Source organism: Carlito syrichta, unplaced genomic scaffold, assembly GCF_000164805.1.
Source record: "Carlito syrichta isolate Samal-C Ts95f unplaced genomic scaffold, Tarsius_syrichta-2.0.1 Scaffold303180, whole genome shotgun sequence".
Taxonomy (NCBI): Eukaryota; Metazoa; Chordata; class Mammalia; order Primates; family Tarsiidae; genus Carlito; species Carlito syrichta.
The window spans coordinates 131,797-150,603 of NW_007247276.1; the positions used below are offsets into that span (position 1 = coordinate 131,797).

The following is an 18,807-nucleotide window of genomic DNA, read 5'->3' on the forward strand; positions in this document are numbered from 1 at the left end:
ACGCTAAGAGAAAGGGGCGAGCCGGGGACAGGCTTTCCGCGCGCGCCTCCGACCCTGGCGGAGCGGCTCCTCGCCGAGTCGCGGCCCGTGGCTCCGCCTAGTGTCAAGGCTCCGCCTCTCCGGGTTCTGCACTTCCTCCCCTCAGGCCCAGTCCTGTTCCGCCTCGAACCACGCGTGTGGATGCCGCCTTCACCGTGATCGTGCCCACGTGATGAGCGGAAAATAAAGGCGAAAAATAACTGTTCTGAGTCAAGGACTATTCATCATTTCAAAGCACGGTGGAAACTTACCTAACTTCACTTTTTAACCAAGCAATTGTATTTTTCCCTGTATTTCAAGCAGTCAAATACAGTTAGGGGCAAACAGCGTAGGCTCCAGGACTGTCAATCTGGAAGTCAACTTTTGAGCTTGTCACTCTCCTGTTCATCTGTCCTTAAGTCACTGATTCTCAGCCCTGACCACAAAATACTATCCCCTGGGCAGAGAGCTTCTACTGGAGACTAATTGGTCTGGGAAGGATTTGGCATCCGTATTTTTTTAAGCTCTCCACTGTTTGTAATGGGCAACCAGAGCTGGGAGCCCTTGTTTAAATGGTTCCTTGCTGCCTCCCAGGCGTATTTCCCTCACACCTGAGGATGGGCTGGCCCCCTTTGAGACAAAGCAGGTCACTTTTTTTTTTTTTTTTTGAGTTGGAGTCTCACTTGGTCGCCCAGACTGGAGTGCAGTGGCCGTTCCCGGCCACCACAGCCTCGACCTGCTGGGCTCCGGCGATCCTTCCGCCTCAGCCTTCCGAGTAGCCGGAATCACAGGCATGCGCTACCATGCCCGGCTGATTTTTTGATTTTATTGTAGAGATGAGGTTTCGCCTGCCCAGGCGGGTCTTGAACCCGCAGGCTCAGGCAATCCACTCACCTCAAAGCAGGTCACTTTTACAACAGTTCTCCACCTCTGTGTCCCTCCATGCCACACTCTCTACCTCAAACTCCTCGTCTCTGCCTCCGTCGCACCTGTCATGGATCTACTATTATTCCCGGCCTGCTTAAAGGCTTCCGCCTCTGAGAATTTCCTTGCCTATCATCCCAATCAGATGTTTCTTCCTCCTTTGAGCCTCTGAAGACTGTTAAAATAACTTTTATGATCTCCTTTTCTTAATAGAAAATTAATATAATGATGGACTATTACTTTTATCAAATTAACAACAATCAAAAAGTATGAGATTTCTGTGAGAGAAGTGAGCACTCCCTGCATTAACATGAGGGTAAGCTGGCATCTTGGCTTTTAAGAGCACACTGGCAATATGTGTCAAAATACATTCTGTTTGGCCCAGCAATTTGACTCTGAGGAATTTATCCCACGCACAAACTCACACGTGTGGGCAAAAATGCCTGTAAAGGAATGTTCACATTGTTAATAAAAGAAAAAAACGGGAAACAACTGAAATGTCTCATTAACAGAAGACTGGTTAAATACATTATGACTCATAACATAGAATGGAATGCTGCATGGTCATTTAAAAAATGAAGCATACCTATATTCTTGACACTAGAACAATCCTAAGACGTACTGTTAGGTAGAAAAAAGATATGATGCAGTGTCAAACAATGCCTCCACTGTGTTTTGCAACAGACAAACACTAAAGAAAAAAATCTGGATGTATGTGCAAAATCATACAAAATAGACCTTAGGACAGTAAAGATCATTAAAGATAGAGCAGGGCCGCTACGTAGTAAGAAAGGTTCCATTTGTCACAGAGATACAATAATTTCAAAGCATTACACCTAGTAAGATGGTCTCAAATATAAATATGTATGTGTATAAATATGCATAAGTATAAAATTCCACATCCCAGTGGGAGACCAGCATATGAAGTGAAATTACAGAAACAACTGAATATCACGTGTCCTCACTCTCAGGTGGACCCTGAACACGAGTCCCGCACAAAAGTGGAGTTGGCGGATGCCGGGCGCTGCCGCCTCCCAGGCACTTTCCCTCGCAGCTCAGGATGGACTTGGTCAGCTTGAGACCGGGAGGGGAGAAGAGGGGAGGGACATGCAGCTACACAGAGCGGGCCTGGTCCTGGCGAAGGGGAGGGAGGGTCGACTGAAAGACCAAACTGCCCCTGCATGCAGCCTGCTTCTGTAGCAACCCTCACTTGTACTCCACAACTCTAAAATAAATAAAATTTTTCTAAAACGTCTGCATCCCACGGTTGGAGAGTGAAATTATTTTCTCGAATATTCGTGGAGCAATTATGAAAAGTGTCCTTCTATTAGCCTTAAGTCAAGTCCTAACAAATCATAACACCGCCCTTATTCTATGTCTGCAAAGTATTTAAATTAGAGGCAATAACAAAAGATGTTTCTAAATGTGCCTGTATGTTTGAAAACATGGAAACAAATTTACAGATAACTCATTGGTCAAGGAAAAATGATAGTGAGATGTAAAAATACTAAAAGAGGAGTGATAATGAAAATACTACTGCCATGTTCTGTGAGACACAAAGGGGTTCTTTAAGGACAATGTACTACTTGGATGCTTCCTTTAGCCAAGAAGAACGGCTGGAAATTAATGAGCTGTGTGTTCAGCTTAAGAAAATGGGGTGAGGCCAGGTGCTATGGCTCACACCTATAATCCCAGCACTTTGGGAGGCCGAGGCGAGAGGATTGCCTGAGCCCACGGGTTCAAGACCAGCCTGGGCCATTTGGTGAGACCTCATCTCTACAGTAAATCAAAACATTAGCCAGGCATGGTGGTGCATGCCTGAAGTTCCACCTACTCGGAAGACTGAGGTGGAAGGACCGCCTGAGCCCAGCAAGTCGAGGCTGTGGTGGCCACAGTGCGTGCCACTGCACTCCAGCCTGAGCGACAGAGTGAGACTCCAACTCAAAAAAAGAAAAGAAAAGAAGAGAGAGAGAGAGAGAGAGAGAGAGAGAGAGAGAGAGAGAGAGAGAGAGAGAGAGAAATGGGGGAGGAAAGGGTAGAAAAAAGAAAAAGTAGAAGCAGATAATAAAGATAAAAACAGAATTTCAGGGGAAAAAGTAAGCAAAGATACCAAAAAAACACATAAAATAAAATGTTTGCTTTTATAAATAGGGAAATCTTTGCAAGATTGAGCAAGGAAAGAAAAAAGAGAAAACACAAATAAGCAATGTTAGGATTTAAAAAGACGATCAAAGACAAAGCAAATATTTTTTCCCCATTTTAATCTTAAACTCAGGTGGGTACACATGTATGTTTGTTACATGGATATATTGTGTAGAGGTGGGGATTGGGTCTCAGGTGGCCCATTCCCCAAATGGTGAACACGGTGCCCAACAGGTAATTTCTGAGCCCTAGCCCTGCTCCCCGCCTCTCCCCTGACTGGTGTCCCCAGTGTCTGTTATTTCCATCTCTGTGGCCGTTCAGCTCCCACATGTGGGTGAGAACGTGCAGTGTCTGGTTTCCTGTTTCTGAGTCAGTTCACTTAGAATGATGGTCTTCAGCTCCATCCATGCTGCTGCCGAAGACATGATTCATTCTTTCTAGTGGCTGTGTAGTATTCCATGGTGTATATACACCACATTTTCTCTATCCAGTCAGTCAGTGGTGGGTGCTTGGGTTGATTCCGTTATTTTGCTGTTATGAGCCGTGCTGAAATGAATATACGAGTGCAGGTATCTATTTTATATACCGACTTCTTTTCCTTTGGGTAGATCCCTAGCAGTAGGATTGCTGGGCCAAGTGGCAATTCAATTTTTAGTTCTTTGAGAAATCCCCATACTGTCTTCCATTGAGGCTGGATGAGTGTAAGATCCCACTGACGGTGAATGAACACTCCCTTTTCTCCACAATGGTGCCAGCATCTGTTGTTCTCTGCCTTTCTTTGAACAGCCATTCTGACTGGTGTCAGGTGACACCCCATTGTGGTCTTATTTTGCATCTCTCTGATGACACGTTGAGCCTTTTCCCCTGTTTGTTGGTAGCTTGTGTGTCTTTTGAGAACTGTCTGTTCAAGTCCTTTGCCAACTTCTGAATGGGGTGATTTTTAATTTTATTTTTGTTCCATGTTGAGTTGAGCTCCTTGTAGATTCTGGATATTAGCCCTTCGTCTTGAGCATAATTTGCAAATATTTTCTCCCATTAAGTAGGCTTTCTGTTCACTCTGTTGACTGTTTATTTTCCTGTGCAGAAGCTTTCCGGTTTAGGTTTAACTAAAGCCCATTTGCTTATCTTTGTTCTTGTTACAATTGCTTTTGAGGTCTTCATTATCAATTCTGTGCCTAGGCCAATATCGAGAAGAGTGTTTCCTAGGTTTTCTCCTAGGGTTTTTACAGTTACAGGGCTTACATTTAACACTTTAATCCATCTTGGGTTAATTTTTTTATATAGTGAGAGGGTCCAGTTTCATTCTTCTGCATTTGGCTAGCCAATTTTTCCAATATCATTTATTGAATAGAGTATCCTTTACCTATTGTTTATTTTTCTCATCTTTGTCAAATATCAGTTGGTTGTCGCATGCAGCTTTATTTCTGAGTTATCTGTTCTGTTTCATTGATCTACCTGTCTACTCTTGTACCAGTACCATGCTGTTTCAAGTACTACAGCCTTTTAGTATAATTTGAAGTCAGGCAGTGGGATGTCTCTGCAATTGTTCTTTTTTACTTAGAATTGTTTGGCTATTCAGGCCTTTTTGGATTCCATAGACTTTTTAAGATTATTTTTTCTAGCTCTGTGAAGAATAATGCTGGTATTTTGATGGAGATTACATCGAATCTATAGATTGCTTTCAGTGGTAAAATTATTTTAACAATATTAATTCTACCAATTCATGAACATGGGATTTTTTTCATTTGTGTCATTATTTCTCTCGTCAGTGTTTCATAGTTCTCCTGATAGAGATCGTTCACCTCTTTAGTTAGGTGTATTCCTAGGATTTTTTATTTTGCGTATGTGGCTAGCATGAATGAGATTGAGCTCTTGATTTGGCTCTTTGCTTGAGTGTTGTTGCTGTACAGTCATGCTACTGATTTTTGTACATTGATTCTGTAGCCTGAGACTTTACTAAAGTTGTTTATCAGATCCAGAAGCTTCTTTGAGGAGTCTCTAGAGTTTTCTAGATATACAATCATGTCATCTGCAGGCAAGAATAGTTTGACTTCTTCCTTGTCGATTTGGATGCTTTTATTTGTTTCTCTTGCCAGATTGCTCTTTCTAGGACTTCCAGTACAAGACTGAATAAGAGTGATGAGAGTGGTGTTCCTATCTTGTTCCTGTTCTGAGGGGGAATCTTTTCAACTTTTCCTGATTAAGTATGATGTTGGCTGTGGGTCTGTCATATATGGCTCTTTATTTTGTGATACATTTATTCAACACCTAGTTTGTTGAGGGTGTTAGCATGAAGGGATGTTGGATTTTATTGAATGTCTTTCTGCATCTATTGAGGTGATCATATGGTTTTTATTTTTGCTTTTGTTCATGTGGTGGATCACATTTATTGCTTGTGGATATTGAACATGTAAAAGGAGAAAATATGAATGAAAAATAAAAACATGAGAAGGTTCTCTACCTCATTGATGATCATGTAAATGTAAATTAAGATGACAGGCCAGGTGCAGTGGCTCACACCTGTCATCCCAGAGCTTTGGGTAGCGAAAGCAAAAGGATTGCTTGAACCCAGGAGTTCAAGACCAGCCTAGACAACATAGCAAAACCTCGTCTCTACAAAAAAAAAAAAGAAAAAGAAAAGAAAATCAGCTGGGCATATTGGCATGGGTCTGAAATCCCATTTACTTGGGAACCTAAACAGAAGGATTGCCTAAGTCCAAGAGGTCAAGGCTGTGGTGAGCCATGATTGCGCCACTGCACGTCAGCATGAACAGCAGAGTAAGACCCCAACTCAAAAAAGAAAGAAAAACTTACAACAAGAAATAGTATCATACTCTTCACATGAATTAAAATTAAGAAGTACTATTGCTTCATGCCATGGTTCATGCCGTTAGTACCAGTTATCTAAAGACTAAGGCAAGAGGATTGCTTGAGCCCAGGAATTTGAGTTGTGAAACTGTGTCTCTAAAATTTTTTTAAGTAAAAAAAGAAGTATTACTGTATTAATTATTTGCAAAAACTTGGATCAAGGGGAACTTTTAAACAATGCTAGCATGAGTATAAATTGGCATAACCACCCTGGAATACAGTTTGGCATTATCTTACAAAGTTGAACATTGCATAGCCTACGATCCAGCAATATGTAATCTCAGGTATATATTGTAAAGGAAATTCTTGCACAAGCTCATCAGAAAACACAAATATGAATATTCACAGTGGCACTTTTTCTTAAAACATAACAACCCAGGTGTATGTCAGAGTCTGTTCAGATAAGTAGCACCACTAAGAGAAACAGACATAACAGAGGATGTTTATTATAGAGATTTTATTGTATTTAATTGGGGGAGTCAGTTATTCTGTCTGTGTGAGGCTGCTGTTTCTGTTGTTAGTGCTGGAGCTGAAGTTCATAGGACGGGCAGTCAAGATGTAGGGTGGGGGGGAGTGAGAACAAACAAACCCACGAGGACAGACTGGAATCTGCACTGGTCTCTGGAACCTCCTAACGCCTAGTGCCTCTGTCACAGAGTCAGACACGCATTTGACCCAAGAGTTGGAGAAGCTGAAGCAGAAGGCGCACAAGGAGTTGGAGGCCTGTGGGCCTTGCGCAGGCCAGTTGAGGGTTAGGAAATATGGCTCCTCCTCCCTTTCTGCTGTCCGGGCCGGGCACAAAATGTCTCTTCCAGATCACGTGATCTGTTTTCAGATGAGAAGCCTCAGAGGCCCAGAGAAGTGAAATGTCTTGTAACCTAGAATTCCATTTCTAAAATGTCTTTACGCCTCTGAAGCTCCGGAGAGGGCAAGTCAGGACAATGGATCTGGGGACAGGCTGTGCCTTCTCTCCCGCCAAAGGACTTCCTTGACTCCTGTGCTTGTGTCTCCTGTCTCTAACAATGTCGCATAAGAGGGCTTAGGCAGCTTTGCGGTAGGTGCTGCTTACTATTGCCAAAAGACATTTCTCTTTCCGTGCAAATGGAAGTTTAAGACAGATTTTCCCCCAGAATCATCATATAATCCTACCTAAATTTAGCACGGCATCCAAATGCTCATTTTATTACATGTGAATTGCTGGGTTTGAGCTACGTTCTGGAAGCTCTACCCAAATTGGGTACCAATTCGGTAATCATCGTCCAGGGTTACTCTGTAACTACTAATCTGGGGGGTGGGGGGCCACTCTGGCAGAAGACAAGAGGTACGTTCCCAACTTCCACGTCTGTGTTCCACCCAGGATGAGTGTTAACTCTATTACCAAATGTGGCCTTAGAAGGAAAAATCTCTTAGAGAATGAGAAGTTTTTGTCAATGCATGTATTTTTAGCAATAGTAATACAACAGAGTTCTACTACTGAGAATGAGTTTGGTTCATCTCAAGAACATTACAGCAATTTGTCATCTGAAGTGATTTTTTTCCTCCATCTAAAAACTTTGGATTGGCTGAGCATAGTGGGTCACACCTGTGATCCCAGCACTTTGGGAGGCCAGCGTGAAAGGACTGCTTGAGCCCAGGAGTTTGGGACAAGCCTGGGCAACATAGCAAGATCTCTACAAAAAAGTCAAAAAAGTAGCCGAGCATGGTGGTGTGCACCTGAGGTCCCAGATACTCAGGAGGCTTAGGCAGAAGGATCGCCTGAGCCCAATAGGTCAGGGTTGCGGTGAGCCAGAATCACGCCACTGTACTCCAGCCTGGGTGGTGGAGTAAGTTCCTGTCTCAAAAACAAAAATCAAAATTGGACCAAGAGTAATTGATTAAAGTTGAATGCAAGTTAGGTGTCTTGCTGTGGTTTTTAGATTTTCAGTAATAAATACTTTTAATCATTTCAGTGAGAGAAAAGTCTAGTTTCACAAAATGGAAGGCAGTGATTTAAATTTGCAAATTTTTTCTCTGCAAAACTATTTGTCATACAAATCTTTAAATCATGAGCTCCAGTACTGACTTTAAACTATAACGTAATACAAATAAATTATTCAGGCTGGGAGCAGTGGGTCATGCCTGCAACCCCAGCACTTTGGGAGGCCAAGACAGGAGGAACGCTTGAGCCCAGGAGTTCGAGACCAGCCTGGGTAGCATAGTGAGACCCTGTCTCTACAAAAAATTAAAAAAACTAGTCAGATGTGATGACGTGGGCCTGTAGTCCCAGCTACTTGGGAGGCTGAGAAAGAGGCTTTCCGGGCCTAGAGGGCTGAGGCTGCAGTGAGATGGGATCATGCCACTGCACTCCAGCCTGGGGGACAGAGGGAGACCTTGCCTACACACACACACACACACACACACACACACACACACACACACACGATCCACACTTAACTTTTTCAGGAGTGTGTTGTACAAAGATGTATCACGGCTTCTTTTGTTTCTAACCAAGAATACTAAAAGTCACTTTTTCTTTTCCTTTTTACTCACCAATTTTGACTATAAGATAGTTTACCAAAAAAGCCCCCATAACCCACAGTTTTATGAATATTATACTTATTGAGTTTCATTTTTATATGAATATGCAGAAACCTCAAGAAAGAGAGGCAAACTTCCTCCTGCAATGCGGTGATCGTTACTACCAATTGATACCGAACAACCGAACAAAGACAATTCTGCACACAGGCTGGTTTGATTTTTTCTTGCTCTTACTCTTTGGAATCCAGACCTGTTAAGGTGCCAAGGTATGTGTACCTTGGCCATGGGTCGCTGCCACAGATTGGGTTCTCAGGGAAGCAGCATCCGAGAGAGGGACTGGAACGCCGGGAGTTTATTCGGCAGCATTCTTGGGATCAAACTAGCTTACTGCCTCAGCTGAGGCCAACAGTGAAGAGGGGGAAGAGTGTCCTTTGCCGCGGGCTAGGGAAGACACACCCAGAAGGACGCAAGACCAAGCTCTTCCTCTCCACGCGGAGATTCTCCTTCCCGTGCCACTTCGGGAGAAAGGTGTTTATCAAGGCAACGTTTTTGTTAGAGCTTATGCATATTAGTGGCTAAACATTTTTTAAAATTTCACTTGTAATCCTGATGATCAGTGGCCAATTTAGAAAAATGCCAATATTGTACTGAAACAAATTTACCACATATTTATTTCAGATGTTATATCACAAATTGAAAAATAGCGTTTTATGCCTCTTGGATGAATTTTCTTCTTCAGGTTTTCTTTTGTTGTGATTTTTATGTGGCCTCACAGGACTCGCCATGCCCCTTACATCCTCTTCCAAAATCTGTTCTTGCTGTCAGTAAAGTAGACATGTTTGGCAACAAAGCAAAATCTAAGTGGATCCACCCAGCTTTTATATCCTGCCTGGCTGAGCTTTAATGAAAGCTTGAGTTTTCCAAAAGTCTGGTCTTCACTGACTGGGAATGAAAAACAGTTGGAAAAAAATGCCTTGAGCATGTGAACCATGTAATTTCATTTGAACTAAAAAATTCCAAAAATACTTTGCTTATTGAAAGGGCAGTTATGTTTTTGTGTTGGAACTTGTTATGGAGAAAGATAAGTACTAGCTCTTTTCTCCCTTACTGTCACTCACAAACATAGAAAAAAGTGATGAATGTCTGAGTGGCTCGACAGGAAAAGAGTGTGAAGACGGTAGTTGGAGCACCCAGGGGGCCTGCCCGAGAGTCTACTCCTTCCTCGGGACATCGATCCCACTCTCGTGGCTACACTGGGGACAATTCAGGGTCCCATCTGGCCACGTCGTCTTGAACTGAGACCCAGTGGTTTAGTCAGTTCTGCCACTGAGGCCAGTATAAACACGGAGCCTGTGGCAAGACTGGAGTTCTGAGGCCCTGCAGGACTAGCTGGCCGGGCAGAGAGGTCCTGTCCAGTTTTACGACTCTGTGAGGGGATCAAATGTGAATAATATTACTAACTAGTAGTTGGGAATATGTACTATGTGCCAGTAGCAATACTGGATACTTTTACATGAATGACATTATTCAAACCTCTCAAAAATTCTCTGTGGAGCTCTGAAGCTTTGCAGAGGTTAAGAACAAAGGTCCTGAAACTAATCAGTCCGTCTCCAGGGCCTTTGATCTTCTTTCCTATTTCGTGCTCCCTGGCTTTTGATCATGGTCTGAGTGTACTGGATTAGGATCTCAGATAGCAGTGTAGCCGATATGGTTGGTGCCCTGCCATGTCTCCTTGGACATCGCCCGCTGCCAGCAGCTGCCCCATCTTGCTCAATGGCTTTCTCTGGTGGCTGGAGAGCCAACTGTGAGCGCAGGTGCGTGGAGATGTGATGCCTTTAGCAAAGGGCAGCCTTCAGCTAATGAAGGGTAACATAGCGGCTTTGCTTCTCTGATAGAATAACTCAGAGGCATGGGTTCCACCCTGGTACTCGAGACTCTCCAGAGGGATTAAGCTCCTGTTACTCATGGTACTAACATGCTTGAAAACCTTCCCTTTGTTGGTTGCCTTCCCTCCTTGTCTCGCTTCCCTTACCCACATTTCCTGGGATCGCCACCCAAATAAGCTACTTGCAGGGATATTCTTGCCTCAGGGTCTGGCTTCTGGGGGAACCACCAACAACAACAACAACAACAAAGAGCAAAGGAAAAGGTGGCCTATGATGAAGGAGTACCCAACTGAAGGAGACGCCGCAGTGTGGGAAGAAGCGCAGGGGCTGCAGTCTCTGAAGTCTTTGGAGGAGACAGCGTCCATCAAGGCAGAAGAGAAAGGCTCTAGGATTCCTGAATGTTGACGCACTAGATGGTTCTTTGGCTCCTTGACTGCGTAGAACTCCTTTCAGAAGTTCTCTTTTGCTCTATTCTTTTTTACTTTAGACTGTATTTACCTGAAGTTTAGTAAGTAAGAGATTCCAGGAAATGCAACCACTAATAACTAGAATAATGACACAAGAGAAACGCCACTAAGCTAGCTATAAGGGAACACCGAGAAAACAGCTGTAGGTAAATGAAAGACAAAAAGGAAACATATAATTTTGGAGAATGCATAATTTGTCCATACAGCCTAAATAACAAAATTATGTACCGTATTTCATGCTAACTTAAAACGAATGAGGCTGTTTCATACCAATTTTACTAAAGGTTGTTTTTAAATTTGTGACTTTAGGGTCTTTGTTGGTTAACTGGACTTCTGGTGGTGCCTAATATCTATTCGGGAAACAACATGGGCATGGGGAAAATCTTGGTCTTGCTAAAGTTAGGGGTATTGTAAATTATTAACTGTTGCAATGACACATTTTGATCCCTGTCTTTGATTTTATATATTCAACTTCATGTCTGCATTAACTGAGTTCTGCCTGAGATTAGACATTATATTAAAAATTTACTATACGGTCATTATAATTGTCTGAAGTAAATTGTTTTTTAAAGCTTCTGCTTGGGGGACATCGTTATTAATGCATTCATGATCAACAAACTTATAAATGCCCATTAAAAAAATAAAATCTTACTCTGGATATGGATTCGTAAAAATAAAATAAGATCTGTAGATTCAGAGAGGATAAAAAAGCCTTAAATAGATGTTTGTTTCTTCTACTGAATACTTCAGTCACAAGAGGGAACTGTATGAGCAATAACAGAATATTTTAAAATAATCTTTAGAGCATCTCAGCACCTAAGCCCCATTCCTTGAGTCTCAAAGATTCCCAGCATGCCACATGTAAGGTTAAGAGTGTTTTCATCAAATATTTGGATTACAGAGCTGGAAAACCCCTCACTGCTTTTTTAACAAACATTAACAGGCAAACTGGCTTTTTATCTGCTTGATCATGGAAAGACATGGGCTTACTGACAAAGTATATACAGGCAGTGGCCAACTTTGTTTTCTAACTCGCACATGGCTGATTTAAACCCACGTGTTTTCCCCTGCCCGTCAAGATAAAAACACAGAGAGAGTCTTGCCCTTCTTGCCAAGACGTGTCTTCACTACAGAGAAATCCTGAGAAAACCTCTGAGAATGGTGCATTTGTTCGGGGCTGGGGAGGTATAAGTCAGCCCATGTCCTTCCATGATCAAGCAGATAAAAAGCCAGTTCCCCCCGCTGGTGGGAAGCAACACACAGCGGAATCACGTGGCAAGAACATGTCAACTCCTAGGAAACCGTGGAGCGCAGTGAGAGCCTGCCAGGCACGGTGCTGGGCCCTTTGGGAGGAGACTAGGGTGGGGGAGATGCTCCCTGGGCGCATCCTGCCTTATGGTGTGCGTAGGCTAATGTTTTCCAAGTACGCTCCGATAGTTACTCATCACTCCTCCATTTGTGGTCTTCAACATCAGACCTGGGGGATGCGATTCCCTTGTCCTTCTCCTCCTTTCACATCCGTGGATGCAGCCCATAGGAAGATCCAGAGAAACTGCTTGTTTTCAAGAATCACATGGCCCTCTGGATGAACCATTGTTTTTATTCTTGCCTAAAATACACAATACGTTATTCTCCAGGGGTAAATGTGAAGATGCTGATTTCCTTCATTTTTTGAGCTGAGTGATTTTTACGCACGAAAAACTGACGAAGAAAAGATATTCTTAGAGATTAAAAAAAAATCTTAGTTGACCAGTCAGCCTGACATAAATTATTATGTACCTTTAGTCAGTGAGAAAATAAGTTTTTGGAAAGGGACAGTATCACGAAGTTGATAAATTCTGGGATTCTGGGTTCACATTTTGGCTCTATCCCGTCCCAACTCTGTGAGCCTCAAGCTTCACAAAATCATGTACCGTATTTCGTGCTAACTTAAAATGAATGAGGCTGTTTCATACCAATTTTACTTAAAGGTTGTTTTTAAACTTGTGACTTTAGGGTCTTTGTTAGGGTCTGTGAGCCTCGAGCTTCTTGAAGCCTGAATTCCCTCGTCTGTAAAATGAGGATAATAGTATCTACCTCCCATGATTGCTGAGAGGATAAAAATTAAATAATGTAAAGTGCCTGGAACAGTATCTAGCACATAAGGGATGAATAAATGTTAGTTACTAATTATTATTGTTTAAGTTCGTTTTTGTGACTGATCTTCAATATACCGCTAAAGGCACAGATTAATCTGAGCGTCTGGTCTTTTTTTTTTTCAATGATAACCTGGTAAAACAGGTATTACTACCAGCTCCACTCTCTGCAGGCGAAACTCTACGGGTCGCTTAGAGGACTAGCAGGACAGCACAGAGGCGATCACCCTGTCCATGATGGTCACTATCAAATGATCCCAAGTCACTCCAACCACTTGTTTCATCTGGCTTCCGCAGCAGAACTGTTAGATCCTTCAGACAGCCCTCCTGTTAGGAAATCAAGAAAATGCAGATGTGCAGGAGAAGGGATCACGCCTACATCACAGAACTGGAAGATTAGGGGCAGAGATTCCAGATCACATACTGAGATGGTGGATATGGTCTAGGGGACACTTTATCTTTTTTACTCCTAATGAACTCTTTATCAACCTTATTACTTTGCATGAGAATCATCTGAGGTGTTTGCTAAAAATGCTAATTCTTGGGCCATACCATCAAGAAATTCTGATTCAGGAAGCTTGAGACTTGGCCAAGGAATCTGTATTTTAAATATATCTCCAGGCAATTCTGATGCAGGTGACCGAGTGAACCACACTCTGGGAAAACCAATCTTCTTGATAGCAAATTAACATAATTTTTAAAGAGTACTTGCTATTTTTTGACTATAAAAGTTAGTAAGTACTAAGGATAAAAAAGAAAAACCATTTATGTGTATACTTTCTAAAGATAATGACTGCAAATACTTTGATAGTTATCCCTCTAATCCTTTTTATAAAATAAAGAACAATCATTAATGTCTTTTGGAAGACATTTGCATTTTTTCCATATCTCTTTTGAAGTGTTTATAATCAAGTGTACTGGATGTTCAGTTTCATAGATATGTTTCTTTTTTTTTTTTTTGAGTTGGAGTCGTACTCTGTCACCCAGACTGGAGTGCAATGGCCGCTCCCGGCCACCGCAGGCTTGACCGGCTAAGCTCCGGCGATCCTTCCACCTCAGCTTTCCAAGGAGCTGGAACTACAGGCACGCACTGCCACGCCCAGCTATTTTTGATTTATAGTGGAGATGAGGTCTTGCCAAGTTGCCCAGGCAGGTCTCGAACCCAGGCTCACGCAATCCACTCACCTCGGCCTCCCAAAGTTCTGGGATTACAGGCTGAGCCACCGAGTCCGGCCAATATGTTTCATTTATACCAACTCCTAGTAGCTTTTATAAATTATTTATATATTAAATATATGTACATTTACTCTACGAAAGCTACTTGCATTCTTGTTGGGTTGGGAGATTGGACTAGATGATATCCAAGGCCCATTCTGACCCAGATGTCATACTTGTAACATTTTTGTAACTCTCGTAGTATAAGGAAAAACCACATTCCAACTTGACTGAGAATTTAAAATTATGTCCTCCAAAACTTAAATTCAAAGATTTCCTCTTGAACTTTTACCTTTTATACAGACCTCCTGATGTGACAATATATTGAAGTTAACAGTACTATTTCTCCAGAGGTGATATCCAAACGGCCAACAAGCAAATGAAAAGATGCTCAACATCACTAATTATCAGAGAAACGCGAATTAGAACCACAATGAGATATCGTTTCTCATCCATTAGGATAGCTACTATTTAAAAAACAAACAAAAACTGAAAATGACAAGTGTTAGCAAAAGCGTGGAAAAGCTGGAACCCTCATGCACTGTTGCTGGGATTGTAAAATGGTACAACCACTATAAAAATAGTTAGTATAAAGGTTCCTAAAACAATAAAAATTAAAACAGAAGTACCATATGATCTGGCAATCCCATTTCTGAATGTATCACCAAAAAAACTGAAAGCAAGGTCTCTGAGAGATACTTGTAGAACTGTGTTCCCAGTGGCACTATTCACAGTAGCCAAGAGGTAGAAGCAAACCAAATGTCTGTGGGTGAATGAATGAATGAACACAATCTGACAGATACATACAATGGAATATTACTTACTTTTTAAAAATTCCTTTTTTGAGTTGGGTTCTCACTCTGTTTGTTGTCCAGGCTGGAGTGCAGTGGCACAATCACGACGCCCAGCAGCTTCTACCTCCTGGTCTCAGACCACCCTTCTGTCCCAATTTCTGGAGAAGCTGGGACTACAGGTGTGCACCACCACACCTAGCTAACTTTTTATTTTTTGTAGAGATGTTTTCCAGGCTGAGTAGAACTCCTGGGCTCAAGCCAGCCTCCGGCCCCTGCCCAGGCCATTTAGACACAAAGAAGAAGGATGGGCCAGGCCCCGTGACTTGTGCCCATCAGGCCAGGGCTTTGGGCGGCTGAGGCTTTCGCACGCACTCACCGCTCACTGAGTCAGCCAGAGCAACTTCAGTGTTGCAAGCTCCATTTGTAGTAAGTGCCCTATACAAGTGTACCTTTTTTAAACATCTTTTTGTTTGTTTGTTTTTGTTTTTGTTTTTTTTTGAGTTGGAGTCTCACTCTGTTGCCCAGACTGGAGTGCAGTCTCACCTGCTTGGGTCCGGCGATCCTTCCGCCTCAGCCTTCCGAGTAGCCGGAATTACAGGCATGTGCTACCACGACCGGCTGGTGTTTTGATTTATTGTATTGATGAGGTCTCGCTACCCAGGCGGGTCTCGAACCCGCGGGATCAGGCAATCCACTCACCTCAGCCTCCCAAAGGCGCGGGATTACAGGCTGAGCCACTGAGCCCGGCTTTTTTTTTTTGTTTTGAAAGCAGGATTTATTGAGAGGACAGAGAAGCTCCCAAAGTGGGGGGGGACCTGAAGGGGTTGTTGCCCTTTTTTATCTTTTATACAATATTTTTACTGTACCCTTTTATGTTTCTATATGCACATATATAAACACAGCCACATCTATGTGAATAGGTATACAACCACTTACCATTGTGTTACAATCGCCTACATACTCACAGCCTGGTAGCTGTATCAAGTGTTTCCGCTACACCATAAAGCCCAGGCGTGTAGTCATCTGTGTCATCAGTTCACTTTGCCCAGATCCACCAGAGAAATCAGGGTCTGTGACAGTTCTGGCCTCATGAATTTCTTACATGAGACTTGAGAGTTGAAATTGCTTCTTGATCCGTGGGCTGCAGAGTTGGCAGGCACAAAAACATGAATCGCCACCACAGTTCTTGGGTAACTGTTCATTGTGATATTGTCAATGAACAGTGAAATTTTGAAAGAAATCTTTTTTACTGAGCACCAGGTCTCAGCAGTGGGCTTGAAACACTCAGCGAGCCCTGCTGTAAACAAACATGCTGCCATCCAGATTTTGCCGTTCCATGGAGAGAGCACAGGCAAAGCAGAGGTGGCACAGTTTCTCAGGCCCTTGTACCTTAGAATGGGAAGTGAGCACGGGCTTCAACCTTACGTCGTTGGCTGCGTCAGCCCGAACAAGAGAACCAGGCCGTCCTCTGAAGTGAGACACTGACTTCTTGCCTCTAACCATGAAAGTCCCAGATGGCATCATTTTCTAGAAGACGAAATCCGCACCGAGCATCCATTGTTTTGGAGAGCCACCTTCGCCCGTGCTCTCAGTCAGACCTTCTGGATGGCCTGCCGCGGCTGCCACATTAGCACTTGCTGCTTCACCTTGTGCTTTCTGTGGCGCAGGCGACATTCTTCCTTAAACTTCATGAACCACCTCTGCTGCTGCCTCACCGCTCAGCCTTCACTGAACTGAAGGGAGTCAGAGCTTTGCTCTGGATTAGGGTTTGGCTTAAGGGCACCCCGTGGATGGTTAGATCCTCTAACCAGGCCACTCACGCGCGCTCTCTCTCAGCAATAGGCTTGTTTTGCTTTCTTATCATCTGTGTGTTCCCTGGAGTGGCCCTTTTCAGCTCCTTCCAGAAAGTTCCCCTTGCACTTGCAACTTGGCTAACTGGTGCAAGAGGCCCTAGTTTGGGGCCACCTCAGCTTTCAACGTGCCTTCCTCACGAAGCTGAATCATCTCTCACTTTAGATTTACAATGAGAGATGAGCAATTCTTCTTTCACTTGAACACTCAAGGTCATTGAAGGGTTATTAATTGACCTAATTTCGGTACTGTTGTGTCTCAGGGAGGCCCCAGGAGAGGGAGACAGGTTGCATACTCATCGCTTAAGTTTGCCACCTAACGTAGGCATGGCTCATGGCACCCCAAGCCAGTTGCAAGAACAACATCAAAAATCACGGGTCATAGATACATATAAAAGTTATAATAATAATGAAAAAGTTGGAAATATTGTGAGAATTACAAAAATGTGACAGAGAGCTAGGAAGTGAGCACATGCCGTTGGAAAAATGGCACTGATAGACTTGCTTGACACGAGGTGGCCACATACCTTCAACTGGAAAAAAAAAAAGCAAAGCAAAATAAGGGATACCAGTAGTTGGGCCTGAAATATGCACATTTAAAAAATCTCTTTTTCAGTCTGTAATCCCAGTACTTTGGAAGGCTGAGTTGAGAGGACTGCCCGAGCCTGGGTGTTGGAGACCAGCCTGGGCAACTTGGCGAGACCTTGTCTCTTCAATAAATCAAAAATCTAGCTGGTTGTGGTAGTGCACGCCTGTAGTTTCAGCTACTTGGAAGGCTGAGGCAGAAAGATCGCCTGAGTCCAGCAGGTCGAGGTTGCGGTGGCTGTGACTGTGCCACTGCACTCCAGCCTGGGTAACAGAGTGAGATTGCAACTCAAAAATCTCTCTTTTTATATGTACTGCCAACTACCCTTTAGAAAAACCACACCAAATTATCCTCCTCCAACAGTGTATAAATGAACCTGTTTCTGTGCACTCTTATCAACATTCTTTCTTGCAATAAAGTCTATTAGTTTGATAGATAAAAATATATACCTATTAGGTTTTGTTCATCAGTCTCATCTTAGCTCAGAATAGAGTCCAATGACTTGACTAGAGAGCAGTGGTAGTGGCGGGGGAGGGAGAGGTAGAAGAAGGACAGCCTGGGTATGGGCCCTGCTAGTGTATTTTACAAAATAAAGTTAAAATACAGTATTTGGAAGTTGGATATTTGGGAATTGAAAAATCCAGCCCATAAAGTTTCTATCATAATGGGGAATTCTCACATAAGGAGTTTTGGAGAGTCAGAAATTTAATTTTTTCCCTCTGGGGAGAAAGACCCAGAGGCTCTCCCCCGCCCCCGCCCCCCCACTGCCCAGATCAACTACCACAATTCGGTTCGATCTGCTCTAGAGAGCACTGGGTCTCGACAAGGAAAACCAGTTCTTTTAAGGTCACGTGACTTTGGTCCTTCATTAAGAAAATGAGAATAATATCGTACTAATACTACATATCTTGAAGTTTATGTGGAATTAAATCAAGCCATGCATCTGAACTTATGTTGTGAACCTTAAATGCTACAAAGGAGTGTGGCAGGCGAATTAGTTTCTAGCCAGCAAGTCGGGTTAACTTGAGTGCAATCAAAATTCCTTACAAGTTCCTTAAACTGCCCCCCCAAGCCAGCACAGCAGTAGACACTGAAGAGGCACAGGAGGCTGCGTCTGGTCACAAGAGGTTGGTGGGTGGCGAGGCAGTTTCAAGTCGGATTTAAGGCATCCAGGGCTCTTGGAGCACCTTCCGGGGAATGCAGAGAGATTTCGGAGGGTTACACATTTTGTGATGAACACCGACGCCAGGGTCCTATCTGACTTTGTTCCTTTTCGCTGTTTATGTGGGGTCACGTACTTTTACAAACCTGGGTGACTCTTAAGTGTTTGTTGTTGAAACCTACAAAGAGATGGAAAAACTCAAGCTTACAAAGAAGCGGCAGCGGGAGTTTTCCTTCCACCCCA

The 18,807-nt window shown here is 43.2% G+C and overlaps 1 protein-coding gene across 1 annotated transcript in view; it reads left to right on the forward strand.

The window, feature by feature from the left end:
* The first annotated feature begins 12,021 nt into the window (after positions 1–12,021).
* Positions 12,022–18,807, forward strand: part of RIC1 (RIC1 homolog, RAB6A GEF complex partner 1) — a 127,526-nt gene continuing 120,740 nt past the window's right edge. Inside the window, exons 1-2 of the mRNA XM_021712315.1 lie at positions 12,022–12,135; positions 13,131–13,286. Coding sequence (XP_021567990.1) covers positions 12,022–12,135; positions 13,131–13,286 — 270 coding nt within the window. The remainder of the gene's footprint in view (positions 12,136–13,130; positions 13,287–18,807) is intronic.